Source organism: Tiliqua scincoides, chromosome 1, assembly GCF_035046505.1.
Source record: "Tiliqua scincoides isolate rTilSci1 chromosome 1, rTilSci1.hap2, whole genome shotgun sequence".
In the NCBI taxonomy this organism is placed as follows: Eukaryota; Metazoa; Chordata; class Lepidosauria; order Squamata; family Scincidae; genus Tiliqua; species Tiliqua scincoides.
In genome coordinates, this window is record NC_089821.1 from 256,323,023 (window position 1) to 256,338,816 (window position 15,794).

The 15,794-nt window shown below is 43.8% G+C and overlaps 1 protein-coding gene across 1 annotated transcript in view; it reads left to right on the forward strand.

Annotated features, from left to right (window-relative positions):
• INTS7 (integrator complex subunit 7) overlaps positions 1 to 13,694 on the forward strand; it is a 58,876-nt gene extending 45,182 nt beyond the window's left edge. The window contains exons 17-20 of the mRNA XM_066611740.1: positions 485 to 617; positions 3,501 to 3,599; positions 10,883 to 11,068; positions 12,149 to 13,694. Of these exons, the coding sequence (XP_066467837.1) occupies positions 485 to 617; positions 3,501 to 3,599; positions 10,883 to 11,068; positions 12,149 to 12,451 (721 nt within the window). The 3' untranslated portion in view covers positions 12,452 to 13,694. The remainder of the gene's footprint in view (positions 1 to 484; positions 618 to 3,500; positions 3,600 to 10,882; positions 11,069 to 12,148) is intronic.
• Positions 13,695 to 15,794: the final 2,100 nt, after the last annotated feature.

Genomic DNA, 15,794 nt, shown 5'->3' on the forward strand with positions numbered 1-15,794 from the left:
GCAGCCTCTTCAAAGTATGCAGACTTGTAGCATTACTGTTCTTTTGTGATATTTTTGCTCTTGCGTGATTGTAGGTTTTAAAAATATTGTGTACTACTCTGTTGTGTATTTTATTGCTGTATACTGCTTGAGGTATTTTTAAATTGAAAAAATGGCTTTCAGTTTTTAAAGTGGATAATTTTTAAAGCAGCCTGATGCTTCTCACATTTAAGCAGTTAATGATGAACATAAGAGAATAAGAGCAGCCTTTCTGGATCAGGCCATAGGCCCATCTAGTCCAGCTTCCTGTATCTCACAGTGGCCCACCAAATGCCTCAGGGAGCACATAAGACAACAGGGGACCTACATCCTGGTGCCATCCCTTGCATCTGGCATTCTGGTGCTATGATTGAAATCCAGGAGGCCCAAGGTGGCTTGCAAAACGTACATGAGGGTTGTGAGAGTGAGAGCTGTGTTGACTGTTGCTGTAATAATTTTTTTCTAGCTTTCAGGAATATGGCTCTGCTGGAGTTGCACATGCCACAAGTGAATACGAAAGAAGAATGATGTCCGTGTTCAGTCATGTGTTGGAGGAAGTGGAATCCCTGAACAGAAAATATGCACCTGTGTCTTACCTGGCAAGTACTCAATAATAGTGTAGACTTCTAAAACATTACTCACATCAGTATATTGGTCCTCCACATTTTTTATTGACATTTTAATGGAGGAATGGAAGTTTTTCAGTCTCTAACATAAGCAAAGTTGGCAGTGCATGTTTGTGTTGACTGCATCGTATTTAATGACTGAGAGCCCAATTCTGTAGTCGCAAACGGGCTGTAAGGCACGTTTGCGGGGCTTACTGCTGGGCTCCCGCCAGAGCTGGCTCAACTCCAGCCAGTGCTGAGCCAGTGCACGGCGGGCGCCCACGTTTCACGGCTTGGCAGTCTCTGTGACCACTGGTCTGCGGAACGGAAAATGGGGGCGTGGCCGGGGGCATGGTGGAAGCGTTCTGGGGAGGGGGGAGGTGTGTTAGAGGGTGTGGGGGGTATTCCCGGGGGCGGGGGAGAGGTGGGTCCACGGAGCTGAGCTCCACAGGATCCAGGGCGCTTGGGCAGGGCTGCTCGCTCTACACGAGCGCCTTCACTTTAGCGGCGACCAAACAGTTGCCACTAAAGTGAGTAGTCCCATTGCAGGACTGCTTCCCTTACTTGGGGGAAGGGGACAAACGTCCCCTTCTCCCAAGGAGCCTCCCACAGTAGCGCAGGAGGCTCTGGATTCGACGGAAGCCCTTTTTGGAGCCACCGGGTCCCGCAGCTCCAGGCAGCTCAGGATTGGGCTGTTACACTGCCAATTTTGTATAAAATAGGCAGAGTGGATTTTAAATGGTAGATTAGAAGCTACAAGTCAGGATTTATCTAGAGCTCATTGACCGGAGTGATAAGAATGCAAGGAGAAACATTGATGAATGTTATGAATGCAAGAGGAAAGAAGAATATCACTGTTAGTTTCATATGTGTTAAAGCAATATTTATTGGGCATAAACTAAGGTGCCAAGCTTTAAAAAGAAAAAAATGCAGAAAAGATGGAGGAAAAAGTTTTATTTCCTTTGCAGCAAGTCTACATTCATCATCAGAAATTTTTTGTGTGCTCTGTATTAGTCACAATCATTTGATTAAAAAATCTTATTTCTAATACATAACATTTTAGCTTTTGTCCTTGTCATTCCTCTTGGTCTGGAAAATAGTAAACAGAAAAATAGTGTGCCCTCCTTATAACTGAAGGCTGCCACATACTTTTCAAAAAGAAAATATTTTAAATTGGAAATGCAGAGTGAAGTCAATAAGCATGTGAAGATATCAATCACTGTGCTGGGAGAATTCCTCAGTTCTGCTTATAATTTAGTGCAGGTTTTTAGTACCTGGGTTATTAAATACACTTCTGATCCTGATGCTGTGGTGGCTGTCATGCAGAAAGTTCATCTGTGGAGCACCCTGGAGGCCATCTGTCATTGTTCTAGCTTGGCTTTGTTAGTTAAAGCTGATCATGTTTCAGTGCAACTTTTCACCTGTGCAGTGTTTCTTTTATCGGGACAGGTCACCCGAGAACACAAGCACCAGTTGCCTTAACTCTAAACATTGGGTGGAGAACCTACTGTTCAATTTCATGCCTTGTTTTCTAATGGCCCAGTCCTACTAGCGTTGTAGGACAACGCACTTTCCAGCAGTTGCAAAACATGACCTGCTGAAGCATGCAGGCTGCTCACCGCCAGGAGTGGTGAGTGGCTGGTTCTGCACAGCAGTGGACACCTACTATTGCAGGGAAGTGTGTATAACGGGTGGGAGGGAGGTGAGGGTGGGCGGAATGAGGAGGCAAATGGGGCAGGGAGGAGGGCGGATCAGACCCAGGAAAGGGTTGGGGTTTTTAGCAGCAGTGCCTGCCAAATCCCAACACCCTTTCTGGGTCCAATCCACATACACAGGTCCATACAGACTTTTGCCAGTGATATCACCAGTACAGGTCCAAGTAGACTCACCCGGCTGACAGGGACATACCCTTTGGAGGTCTCTGGAGGATGAAACTCCCTCATGGGATGTGTTGGTACCCCTCCATTGCCACATGGGGAGTTAGGATCAGATTGTAAATGTGCTTGTTCCATTGATGGACTTGGAGCCAGTATTTCAGATGTTGACTTCAGGCCATCTCCTTTTGATCTCTTCAAGAAACAAGCAGGGCTTCTAGTGTCCTCCATGTGTGTTGAGCTTTATTCAGAGCAAATTATTATTATGTTATTGAAAATGGACACAGGCTCATACATGAAAACTGAAGTGGTAATTTTTTTTTTACTGACCACTTCTGTGACCTGAGCACTTATGGCTCTGGCATGGCCAAGATTTCTTGGTTTCTAGAGCTAACCAGCCCACAGATTATTCTTCATATCAGCAAAAATATCATTTTATTAGCAGGTAGGCCTATAGGTGCTCTATCCCTATAGGTCGAGGTCACAGATAAGGATGTTGTTCCTAGGATTTGAGTCTTTTTCTCCAGGTCTGTTTTAGGCTCAGGTCTTGTCTTGTATATGGGTTCTCCTTAATCATCTTTTGTGACTAATCTGCACCTTCAAACACCTTCTCATAATCATGTTTGGCTCTCCTGCTCCTGTTTCCCTGTTGGCCTTTAATCCCCAGGAACCTTCAGTCTTGCTGTCCCTACAGATTGGTCTGCTAAGACTTCCACATGCCTTTTTCATGAAGTTTTGGTCAAATATTGTGCATAGGAAAAGGAGCAAAGGCTGCTGTCTCTTGAATTGGTCTACTCCTAGTGTCTGCCCTGTCAAATGCAAGAAAGAAAATATATCTGTTGGGTTTTTTCCATCTTGACAGGCTACTCCATAATCTGATGGTGCATTTGGTTGGCTTCTTAAGTGCAAGTGACTGCAATGCTAATACCCAAACTACATGCTGTTTCCTATCCCCCTGTAAAAGGGATTAGTTCTGATCTGGCTTGGCATTGTTTTGTTTCAGCACACGGCTTGTCTATGCAGTGCAGTCATTGCCTTGCTGAAAGTTCCCCTGTCATTTCAGAGGTATTTTTTCCAGAAGTTACAATCAACCAGCATTAAGGTAAGCGATAATTGTAGTGACCCTTTACTGCAGTTAATGCAGAAGAATTTTATGTGGTGGGAATACATTTTATAATCCCTATGTTGAGAGGCAAGGGAAAGATGGAAGGTTATTGCTGATCCAAATCTCCTATTCACTATAGTTTGTAGGTTGTAAACGTAGTCAATCAAATACAAAATTTGATTTAGCTAAAATTCAGAGCAGGAAACAGAAGTAAAAACACATTTTAAAGACAGACTTTAAAGAACTTGCTCTGGATTACCTTTACCAGAAATATCCAACTAGAAGCCACGTTGTTGGGTGCTGTTTTCTTATTTGGCCACAAAGGCTTCCATATGTGTAATAATAACAAGTAAACATTTGCACTGGTTTTAGACAGGACCCCCCTCCTTCCCTCCATGGAATGTATCTCCATAAAGGAAACATCCTGTGTGAAGCAGACCTTCTATCCCTTGTATCAGAGGCACATTTTGCTTCTTGTCTGGAGTAATTTACTGCTTTCTTAGGGCCTCTGTGGGATAATGGTCTGGGGAAACCTGGATTCAAATCTCCCATCATCCATGAAGTTGGTGGCCTTGGCCCAGTCAGTATCTCTCAGCCTGACCTACCTCACAGAGTTGTTGTGAGGTTAAACAAGTGAGGGAAGTACCCTAAAGTCCTTGGAGGAAGGGAAGGATAAAAAAAAATCAATAAATACAAATATAATTTTTTCCTTAAACTAGTCACAAATTGTATGTTGCTCTTCCATGGCCACCTATATACCCAGGTCGTTTGAACTGCTGTTTCTCCAGCTGGAATGAGAACGCTCAGAGAGAGGCAATCAGCCATTTTGGTGTTCTTCCAAGCCTAGGGAAGATCACTGGAGTGGCATTGGCAGCACACACCTGAGGGCTAAAGAAGATAAGATACCTGTGCATTTTGCTCCATAGGGCAGATAGTAGTTTAGGTGGATCATTTCAGAAAGTTAATCACCACAATCCCAGTTGGATTAAATCCCAGTTGGATTAAACAAAACGCATCGGTAAAGCAGCTACCACGTTTTCCAGACTCACAAAGAGAGTCTGGTCCAGCAAGAAGCTGACGGAACATACCAAGATCCAGGTCTACAGAGCTTGTGTCTTGAGTACACTTCTGTACTGCAGCGAGTCATGGACTCTTCGCTCACAACAGGAGAGGAAACTGAACGCTTTCTATATGCTCTGCCTCCGACGCATCCTCGGCATCACCTGGCAGGACAAAGTTCCAAACAACACAGTCCTGGAATGAGCTGGAATCCCTAGCATGTATGCACTGCTGAAACAGAGACGCCTGCGTTGGCTCGGTCATGTCATGAGAATGGATGATGGCTGGATCCCAAAGGATCTCCTCTATGGAGAACTCGTGCAAGGAAAGCGCCCTACAGGTAGACCACAGCTGCGATACAAGGACATCTGCAAGAGGGATCTGAAAGCCTTAGGAGTGGACCTCAACAGGGGGGAAACCTTGGCCTCTGAGCGGCCCGCTTGGAGGCAGGCTGTGCAGCTTGGCCTTTCCCAATTTGAAGAGACACTTGGCCAACAGACTGAGGCAGAGAGGCAAAGAAGGAAGGCCCATAGCCAGGGAAACAGACCAGGGACAGACTGCACTTGCTCCCGGTGTGGAAGGGATTGTCACTCCCGAATCGGCCTTTTCAGCCACACTAGACGCTGTTCCAGAACCACCATTCAGACCGCGATACCATAGTCTTTCGAGACTGAAGGTTGCCAACTACTAAATGGAAGATCAATCTATTCTTCCAATGCTGTATGTTGTTGTTCCCTGACTTGCCTGTCTTAAAAGACAAGGAGTGACAATGGAAGCAGCATGATAGTACTGCCAAAAGCTTTTCAGTGCCATGCACTTTGATGGAAGCAGGAGTGGGGTTCCCCATTTCCCCACTCAGTAGGGGGTGCAGAAAAAGGGAGATGAATGAACAGTGGCATAAACCAACAGCTTTCTATAATAATAACAATAATATAATAATAATAGACTGTTCATAAGCACCTAACATTAGGTGCTGTACTCTAATTTTCAAAGCTGCCATTTGTATACTTTTTCATCCTTTATTCTCAGTTTGAAGAAAATGGTGGGGGAGTCTAAATCTAGCCAGTATTTCATAAAAGGTTATATGCTTGAATGATTGAGCACTTCCCCCATGTTGGTCATTTTTCTGCAGTCTCATTTTTTAGGATATGCATTTCGAATACTCCATGTTCAGTACCTTTTTTCCTCCTGTGGTCTATGTTGTGTACATGAGATACTTGCATGCACACACAGACTCAATGCCAACAGTGGACTGTACTTGTGAAAGTGGTGTACAGCAGGAAGTTTCTGTGCTCACCAAAGAGAATAACTCTTACTGTGCTTATGTTACAATGCTGCAGATGGAATACTATATCTTGATATTTTAATAGAAAGGTCACTTCCAATCAGCTGATTGTGCAGAGGATTAAAGTTGTGGAATGTTCTTGGAGATATAATTTCCAGTTCAGCATGGGCTCATTCTAACACAATGGTCTTTGCTCATGGATAGAGTATTTAATGCAATCCCATGAACACCTCCATGTAGAAACATTACTTGCCATAGTCATTCATTCCCTTCTTCTGGAACAATATCAATGAACAGGACTCAACATAGAACTAGATCCTGTTCACAGATAACCTCTAGCAAATGTTATGTCCCACACAAACTTTCCACATGGAGACACTAATGGAATTACAATATAACAGACTATCTGTTGGTTCAGAATGTTCCTTTAGAAGCAGCTCTCCCCAACCTCTTCAAAATCCCTAGGAATATTTCTGAAGAAATGGAGAACACTGTGGCAAGTTGGACTGATAAGCAGTTATGATATGTCTCAAATTTTGTGATAGGTCATGTACCTACTTGTTCATGCAATTTCATTTATTAGATTTCTATCCCACCCTATAATATCACACCAATAAAAAGTATCAAGAGAAATCTATATGTTCAGATGGGCACTTTTATCCACGAGTTTGGAACCCATGGTGAAGGGCCCATCTGACCTCCCAGATGCAACTGGGAGCTCGTTCCAGCTGCATTGGGGAGGCTTTCTGAGGTCTGGGGAGGCTTCGCACTGCCTCTCCGGGCCTCAGAAAGCCTCTGCACTGGAAGGCACTTCTGGTCGCATCCAGATAAGCCCCACCTATAGATTTGCTTATCTGCAGGTTTTGGCATCTACAGGGGTTCCAGGAACTGAACCGCCAGAGATGCCGAGGGCCAGCTGTATGAAGTAAAACAATAAATACAAGTATAAAAACCAAATAAACAGAGATCCAGGGTTTCTTCCCAAAGTAATCCCCCCTTCCAAAATTCACCAGCGACTTGCCTGAGGAGTCTTTCTAGGAAGGGAGTTTCACAGCAGGGCATATGAAGAGTTCTATATACTAGAGTTCTAGCAGGGCATATGAAGCTGCAGGCCTCCTTTGCATAATCGGCTGTGTCAATAGCAGTAGAGTTAACCTCTGTTTGGAGTCACTGGAAGTGTGTGTACATAAGATTGTCAGAGTCAAAAGCTAAGGACTCTTAACAAGCAAGAGTGCTTATCTGACAGATTGTAGAAGGTTGCAAGATGCATGTCTTGGAGCATAAGGTTTCACTCATACCAGGATCACTGAACTACAGCAGCAATATGAGAGCGGCTTTTCAGTGGGTTTGTTCCATGGCAATGCTGCAATGTTTATAGACCCAGCACAGTATGGGGATAGAGCCAATCACATGAGATCTTACACAGGCACACCTGTCATTGTCATTCCGGACCCTGGATTGGGTGGAAAGGACCGATGTGGTTGGCACTAGTCATGTGATGCTGGAACTTTCAGTGTAATAGCAGTGAGATGGGGTGAAGCCCTGAACAAACAGCTTGCTCCATGCTGCTCCTATAAAGAGCTCCTGTGTCCTGGGAGTGCTGAAAAGACAGCATGCCCGCTTTCCTGTTATTTGCTGCTTCTAGGGTAGGCACTGGCATCTTTGGTAAGTATAAACAATAAAGGCTATCTATACTGCTAAAAATACTCCCTGAATTCTGCAGTGTGAAAGCCTAGATTCCTCACTCATATTATGCAAATCAAATACATATGAATATATTTGCTTTGCGTAATTCTGCTTTCAAGGTTTACATTTTCAAAACTTTGGTAAGGACCATAGAATGTCAAAGGGAAAAGGAAGTTGGCAGATATAGGGAAGGGCATGATTTTTGAAATGAGATGATTCTTTCGTTTAGGAAGCAGGGAACAATAATCCCAGTAGAGGTAGCGGTGCATGATTTTAAAGATCCACTACTAGAAGCACTTCTCAGGTCTTCTTTTGATTTCTTGCTTTCACTGAATGATGCCCAGAACCTGCTCAAAAGTCTTTGTGGCTGAAAACTTGTTGTTTTGAAAATGAAGAAACCAAAATTCTCAAGATGCCAAACTCTTAATAAATACCACATCCCATGTTTCTTTGGGGGGGGGGGGGAGTTGCATGAAATGCACATACTTCCAAATCAATGAAGCTGCCTTCTCATGAATCAGACCATTGGTTCTATCTGGCTCATTATTAACTGCACAACCTCTGGCAGCTGCTTTCCTCATAAAGCAGAGCTCATTCTTGGCTCTTCTCTGAAGATGCATTAAGAGGCTGAAACTCAGAAAGCTTGTCAAAAAAGAAATATCTTCATGCCTCCAGAAAATTTCCAGGGAGGGAGCAGTCTGTAAGCAAGAGGGAGGCAGTTCCATAAAGTTGGTGCCACTACTGAGAAGGCCCTAGTTCTTGCTGCTGCCCCACACCCCTCCCTGGTCGTAACAGGGCCTTCTCTGATGATCTAAGGCAGTGGTTCCCAACCTGAGGTATGTGTACCCCAAGGTGTACTTTCCAGGACCTTTAGGGGTACTTGAAAAAGAATGGAATAATGGCAGAACAATCTACTCCCTTACAATCCTCATCCAAAATATCTTGGAGTAACTTTGGACCAGACTGCCTCTTATAAGTCACACCTTGAGAACACGTCTGCAAAAATCAATACCAGGAACAACGTATTCCAGTAATTAACAGGAACAAGATGGGGAGCTTCAGCCACCACTCTCAGAACATCAGCATTAGGATTGATCTACTCCGCAGCAGAATGCTGTGCTCCAGTATGGCTTAATGGCTGTCATACTAGCAAGATTGATGCCAGATTAAATGAAACCATGAGGATCATAAGCGGCTGGATAAGACCCACTCCTGTCTGTTGGCTCCCCGTCTTGAGCCACATAGCACCACCAGCCCTATGGAGACAAGAGGCTTTAGTGAAAGAATATAGAAAAATCACCAACAACCCACTTTTACCAGTACAGGCTGATCTTCCTCATCTATCAATCGGTAGGCTTAAATCCAGGAAGCCTTCTCTGGCACTCGCACAACAATTTTAACATCAATGCCCAATGGAAAGCTAAATGGGCAGTCGAATGCCCAGAAATGGGTAGTTATTTAGACGATCCTACACTTAAGGTGCCAGGTTTCAACTTACCTCTTCAGCACTGGAAAACTTTGAACAGGATCCATACCCTACATGGTGTTAGTCAGGATTCAGTGTTTAAATGGGGGCTAATATCTACCCCACAGTGTGATTGCGGGTTTTCCTGCCAAACCATATACCACATTGTGTCTGGCTGCAATCTGAGGGTGTATACTGGCCCATGGTCTGAATTTTTCAATGAAGGTAACTCTGTCCTTGAATGGCTGGATGAACTGGACATTGACGTTTGATCTAGTCTAACTGATATATGTCCATGTATTATATGCCATACGCTAAATAAATAAATGGCGGAACAAGGCAGGTCTGTATTAGAATGCCTTTTAGGGCTGGCAAAGCAGGAAGGAAGACAGCTAATTGGCTGTGAAAGCCCCAGCAACTGCTAGTTTCTGGTCATCATTTCATGTATTATCAGATATGGATGAATAGTTGAAAACATATAAATTTGAAAACAGCAACTATATTAATTACAAATATTTTGTTAATATAAGGGGTACAATTTATGAAAATGAGTTGCCCAGGGGTACGCAAGTAAATAAACGTTGGAAACCACTGACCTAAGGGGACAAGTCAGATTATATGGAAGTAGGCAGTTACTCAGTTTCTCAGAAAGCAGTTTCTCAGATACAGCCTCAAGCTGTATAGGGCTTTAAAGGTCAAAACCAGCACTCTGAATTGGGGTTGGAAACAAATGGGCGGCCGGTGCAGTCCATGGAGAAGTGGCCTGACACAGTCAAACCACCTACCTCCAGCAATTAATGGCAGTTTCTGAACTGTCTTCAACGACAGCCCCACATAGAGTATGTTACAATAATCTAACCTTGACATCACTGTGGCATGGGTCACCATGGCCAGGTCTGCACAATTCAAGTACGGCCGCAGCTGTTGCACCAGCCGAAACTAAACAAAGGCCCCCTGGCAATAGCCGACACCTGGGTATCCAGGTGTGGCTGTGAGTCAGTTCAGGACAGGGAGCCATTAGTTTTTCTTGATTTTCTCTGTAAACCGCTTTGTGAACTTTTCACTGAAAAGCGGTATATAAATACCGATGATGATGATAAGTCCATAGGGACCCCGAAGCTGTGAACCTGCTCCTTCAAGGGGAGTGCAACCCCATTCAGTGCAGGACAATACTCCAGTACCTGCATTGAGGATTTTCCCCATATGCAGAAGTAAGCAGTAAACTTTCTTTCTGTTTTACCACTTCAGACTCCAAGTGGGGAGCAGAGAGAATGCTTCCATGTCACCACAACTTCAGCTCATGCACCATTATAAAGGTGGTGGTTGTTTTTTAATTGGAAAGAATTGAGCAACACAGATGCAGTTGCAGCCTGAAATGGTATAGTCCAAGAGAGTTTTTTCCCCATTTGTGGTGAATATATGTTTGCTAAATATCTAACTTGTGCTAAGTATCTATATTGTGGAATCTTTAATGGTGCAAGTTTCTTCCTTATTGTGAAGAAGTAAAGTTCTGTTTAACAGAGAAGCTAGCTGCAATCAAGAGACTGCAGAGAAAATATAGCCTTCACATTTTACTCCTGTAAGACCTGTGTTTTTTTTGTAACTCCTGATCATAAATGCTGGCCATAATGCTCTTTTTTGGTGATAGTACTTGTCCTCTCCCATCTTCCATTTGCTTCTTTCTTCTGCTGAAAACTATTTTCCCTGACTTTGTTTTATCGTTATGCCAAAAACGCAAACAAGGTTTTCCTTCTTTAATATCAGTCCTGTTGTTTTCTGTTTCAGCTTGCCCTGTCACCATCTCCACGTAATCCTGCTGAGCCCATCGTGGTCCAGAATAACCAACAACTGGCTTTAAAAGTAGAGGGAGTGGTCCAGCATGGCTCTAAACCGGGCCTGTTCCGTAAAATTCAGGCCATCTGTCTAAATGTGTCATCAACACTGCAGAGCAAATCTGGACAAGACTTCAAAGTAAGAGGAGTGTAGAGCTGAAAACCGTAACAATTAATGCTGCTCAAAACCCATGAAGAATTAGAACAGAGATCTTGTTTCCCATATTGAGGTAGCAAACAGTCATCTCGGTTGTCATTTTAAAATGACAGTTCAGGCTTCTGTGACAGTTTTGGTTCTTTTGAAAATGAAACACAATTCTTATTTATTGTTGTTCATTATTATTTAAATATTGCCATCACTGTGCATGACACTTCACAAAATTTAAAATTCATAGCACTCAACTCAGGGACAATGACAGACAGGGAAGGAAAATGGAAGCAAAAATAGGCAAAGGAAAATTTATTTCAATTACACATACTTGGGGCCCAGTCCTATCCAACTTTCCAGCACTGAGGCAGCTGTGCCAACCAGACCTGAACTGCATCCTGTGGTGGTGAGGTAGTAATGGAGACCTCCTCAAGGGCTGCATTGTGGTTGCATCAGTGCTGAAGAAAAGTTGGGTAGAATTGTGCCCTTAATTATGTAAACTTATGGGTATGGGGAGATTGTGCAAGAGGCTTAACTGATGAGGAGGGCTATGAGAAGGTGTTTGAGGTATCTCAAATTAATATTTGCATGCCCAGTTAACCACCTCTGTATCATTTAATTAGGAGTATGTATGCATCTCAGAGGCAAAGGGCATCTGGTTAGATAATCCCTTTCTCCATTTGCTGTCTTGGCAGTAGCAGTGAAACATCCTAGCACTACAGTTAACCAAGAGCACAGCTGTTTGGCAGCAGGAAACCAAACTGCTTCAATGAAAGAATGCTGATCACTTGAAAAGGTCTATCAGTTAAAGGTTTCCAAGCCCTGGGCCTCTGATATGGACAGCTAAATATTTTGTGATCAATAAACATATTTTGTTTAGACTTGCTAAATTAAAGGACACCAGCTAAGTGTTCCTTCTCTGGAAATTCAGAGATTGCCTTCATGGAATGGAAGGCAAAGTGAATAGAAGCCAAAAAAGTTTCACTTCCACTTGTGTAGCGAAACTGAAGCATCTGAACTCTCCTTTTTGAGATGCAGCATTCATGCCCTTCTGTTTGTTTTCTTTCTCAGATGCCCATTGACAGCCTGACAAATGAGATGGAGCAGATGGTTGAGCCTCACAATGATTATTTCAGCACACAGTTCCTCTTGAACTTTGTAGTTGTTGGCACCCATAGCATCACGGTGGAGTCCTCTGTTAGAGATCTTAATGACATCGTATGGAAGACTGGGCCCAAGACCACACTGCTGGTGAAGTCTCTTGAAGACCCCTATTCCCAACAGATTCGACTTCAGCAGCAGCAGCAGCAGCAAGGACAGCAGCAACCTCAGCAGCCACAGCCACAGCAACGAACGGCGTATTCCCGTTTTTAGCGTTTCAGACTACTCTCAATATTCAGGGGGCCAAGTAAAAGAATTAGGCATTCTGTTATTTATTAATGGAAAAGGCATTCAGTAAATGAAAAAGAATTGACTTTTCACCCCAAAGTAATAAGCCCATGTAGGAAGGGGTCTACTGAGTTGGTAGCAACTCAATGACACTCCTTATATGGGCTTCCCACTTTGGGGTGGTGCTGTGGGTCAAATCATAAGTCTCATCCTCCCTCTGTTATTTTTTAGGGCCCATTCACATAAATGAGTGAAATACAGCATGAAGATTGTTTTGAAATACTGACACATGGAGGCCCCCATGTGGCAGGCAAGTTGTTTGAAGTGGCACTTCTCACAGTTTCAGTGACTCTTACCTGCTCCTGAAAATGCAGTGGGGGAACACTGCTAAAACAGTATGAGGTCTTAGTTACCCTTGTTCAAGCTTCTTTGATCAGAGATACTGTTTCCTGTGAAGGGCTGTATGTTGTTAGGGACATGGGAAAGACTCATGACCTAATCCTAAACAGTGCACACCAGCTTACTGTCTGTGCACACTGTTGCAGATGTGCCATTAGGCACATCTGCAGCCCTCAACGCTGGTACTAGTTCAGCGCCAGCCAGTACTGGCCTAGCACTGGTGGACTTTGCGGTCACCTGAACCACTGGGTGGCGGAGAAGTAGGTGGAGACCTGGGGGAAAGGAGAAAGGAGGCATTCCAGAGTGGGGGGAGGCAGGGAGGAGGTGTGCCCAAGGGAAGAAGCTGGGCAGGAGGGAGGTGGAACCGGGAGAACCAGTGGAGCTTTGCTTTACCAGATCCTGAGTCTCCTGGTTGGGCCGCCAGCCCGATTCAGAGGCTCTTGATGCTATGGAGACACTTTCGTCCCCTTCTTCTGAGGAGCTGCTGGTGCTGCCCAGGTAGCACTTAGGATGCAGTAGCAGCCATTTTTAGTGCCACTACCGCCCCACATGCTGGGCAGCTCAGGATTGGGCTGCCCTGTTCATACTGTGAAACACTTTGCTGACACCTAGCTTAGCCTGCCACCATTTAACACAGTTTTTGTGGTGAGGTGATAAGCTGCTGCCTATTTACACAGTGAAACCACTAGCCATCCATTTTTGGCTCAGTCCAATGTTGATTCAGGCTAATGTTTTTTTCACTGAAAATCTGCATGTTTGGGGGGAAGGACCAGAGGGTAGTTATGTATTTTTTTAAACAGGAGTTTGATATTCTTTTGTCTTAATACTAATCTGAAAAATCATTTTATTAGTAAATGATTATATAGCAAATTTCCTTGGTTCTGACCAGAATATTTGAATAAAACATGTTTTTTCCAACTTGCATTTGATTAGCAAAATGTGAAGTTCTTGTGATGGAAGTGTACCTCGAGGTACAAAATCTTTTCTTTGATAGCCAGTGTTAGCAACATTGGCCGCCTTCAGTACAAAAGTGTCTTCATAACAATCAGGCTGCCTCACAGATCTCCAGCATGTATGTTAATTTGTGAACTATTCATAACCCCTTGATAGCAAGCAACAGGAGATGTCCTGTCTGACATGGGCAGATGGCGTTCCCTCCTGAGCAACAAGGAAGCTTCACACCACTTTTCCCTTTTTTGATCCCATCACAGCACTATTTAGGTTCCTTCCCCAATAGAGCTGTTCAGTGCTTCGGATGCATTGTTTTTCCATTAATTAGTTGGTAGTGGAATTAAAATGGAAGTTCCAGTGAGTACTTAATATAATTCTGTATTATCTAGGAATGCCCTTGACCATGGCTAAGATCCCTCCTATAATGTTTGCTTGCAAAAAAGCCCAATCCAGCAAAGGTCCTTTCCAATGTAAAGTGAAACTGTTTTTAGGTCCTGCATTTTGTATCATTTTCTGATGATCGAGCTGGAAGATGAATGATGAGTAGCCTGCCTAACTTGTCCAGTGTCAGATTCTGTACCTGCTGGGGCATGGGAAGGCTTTAATTATTGGTTTCCTTACATTTGGACTTCTATTTTTGCCATTCCTAGGATATTTATATATTCTTATTTGTTGGGGATTTGGTTGTGGACTGCTGCCAGGCTGATTACTTGCAAAGAAACTTGCCTCTTTGCCATCACTCCCTCTAGCCAGGGGCAGGTTTACTGCCTTGGCTGAGACTTGAATACAGCAAATGATCATGTGGTCAGTAATAAGCAAATATTTCAGTTAACTCCTATTTTGGCTTAATCACCCCAAACTGGGAAATAGCAAACACAACACAGCAGAACAGATTTGTGGCTGCACTGTTGAAGTCTTGCCTCTCACTTCCTCAGGCCTGCCAACCTCCAATCCAAAATGGAAGTCACTTGGTTTTGACCAGACTTGGTTCTTATACTCTCTTTGATTGCTCCCTCCCTCTCAGACAAGGCTGTGCTTGGATGTGCTGGTGGATGCAAGAGCTTTCCTTCTTGAAGCTGATTTTTGCAATCATGCATTCAGAGTTTTGTGCTGATAAACCTGTGACCAGTTCAAGGCCTGTGTGTGTGTACTTTTAAAGGGAAAGAGAAGGGAAAGGGTGGCTGTAACTCAGCAGCAACTAACAAACATGAAGGCAAAGCACTAGGTTTGCATGCTGGTGGTCTCAGGTTTAATTCCTGGGATCTCCAAGTCAGGCTGGGAAAGATCCCTGGACAAACAGCCACTGTCAGTCAGTGTAGGCAACACTAAGCCAGATAAAGCAATCCTTCTAGACTTCTATCTAATGTTTAGACTAGAATTAAGAGCACGGGGATGAGACAGTCACCATGTGGCTTGCAAGTACAGTATCTACCAACCAGTCAAACTATGAGCCAATTCACACATTCTTTAATATTTCATTACTTGATTGCTTAGCATTTGATGATTTACAACAGAATGCAAGAACTTCATCAAGCTGTTATAGCTCTCATGGCCCTATCTCACCTGCCATGGGCCAGCCTCACGTCTATTCATACCTCCAGCCCTAATAATTTTGTGTGCAAATCAGACTTTGTCCCGTTCTGACGGCAATTTATAGCATGTGTCACATCTATGCTCTTATTAGCAGCCAATCTGGGGGGAAAAAATTTAGTGCATGGCATGCTGTAGTTGATGGAAGCTGCACTTCTCTACACTATATCTCAAAAAATATATAGTGGAAATGGGAAAGGTGCAGAAGAGGGCAACTAAGATGATTGCTGGGCTGGAGCACTTTCCTTATGAGGAAAGGCTACAGCGTTTGGGCCTCTTCAGCCTAGAAAAGAGACGCCTGAGGGGGAACATGATTGAGACATACAAAATTATGCATGGGAAGGATAAAGTGGATAGAGGGATGCTCTTTTTACTCTCACATAGCACC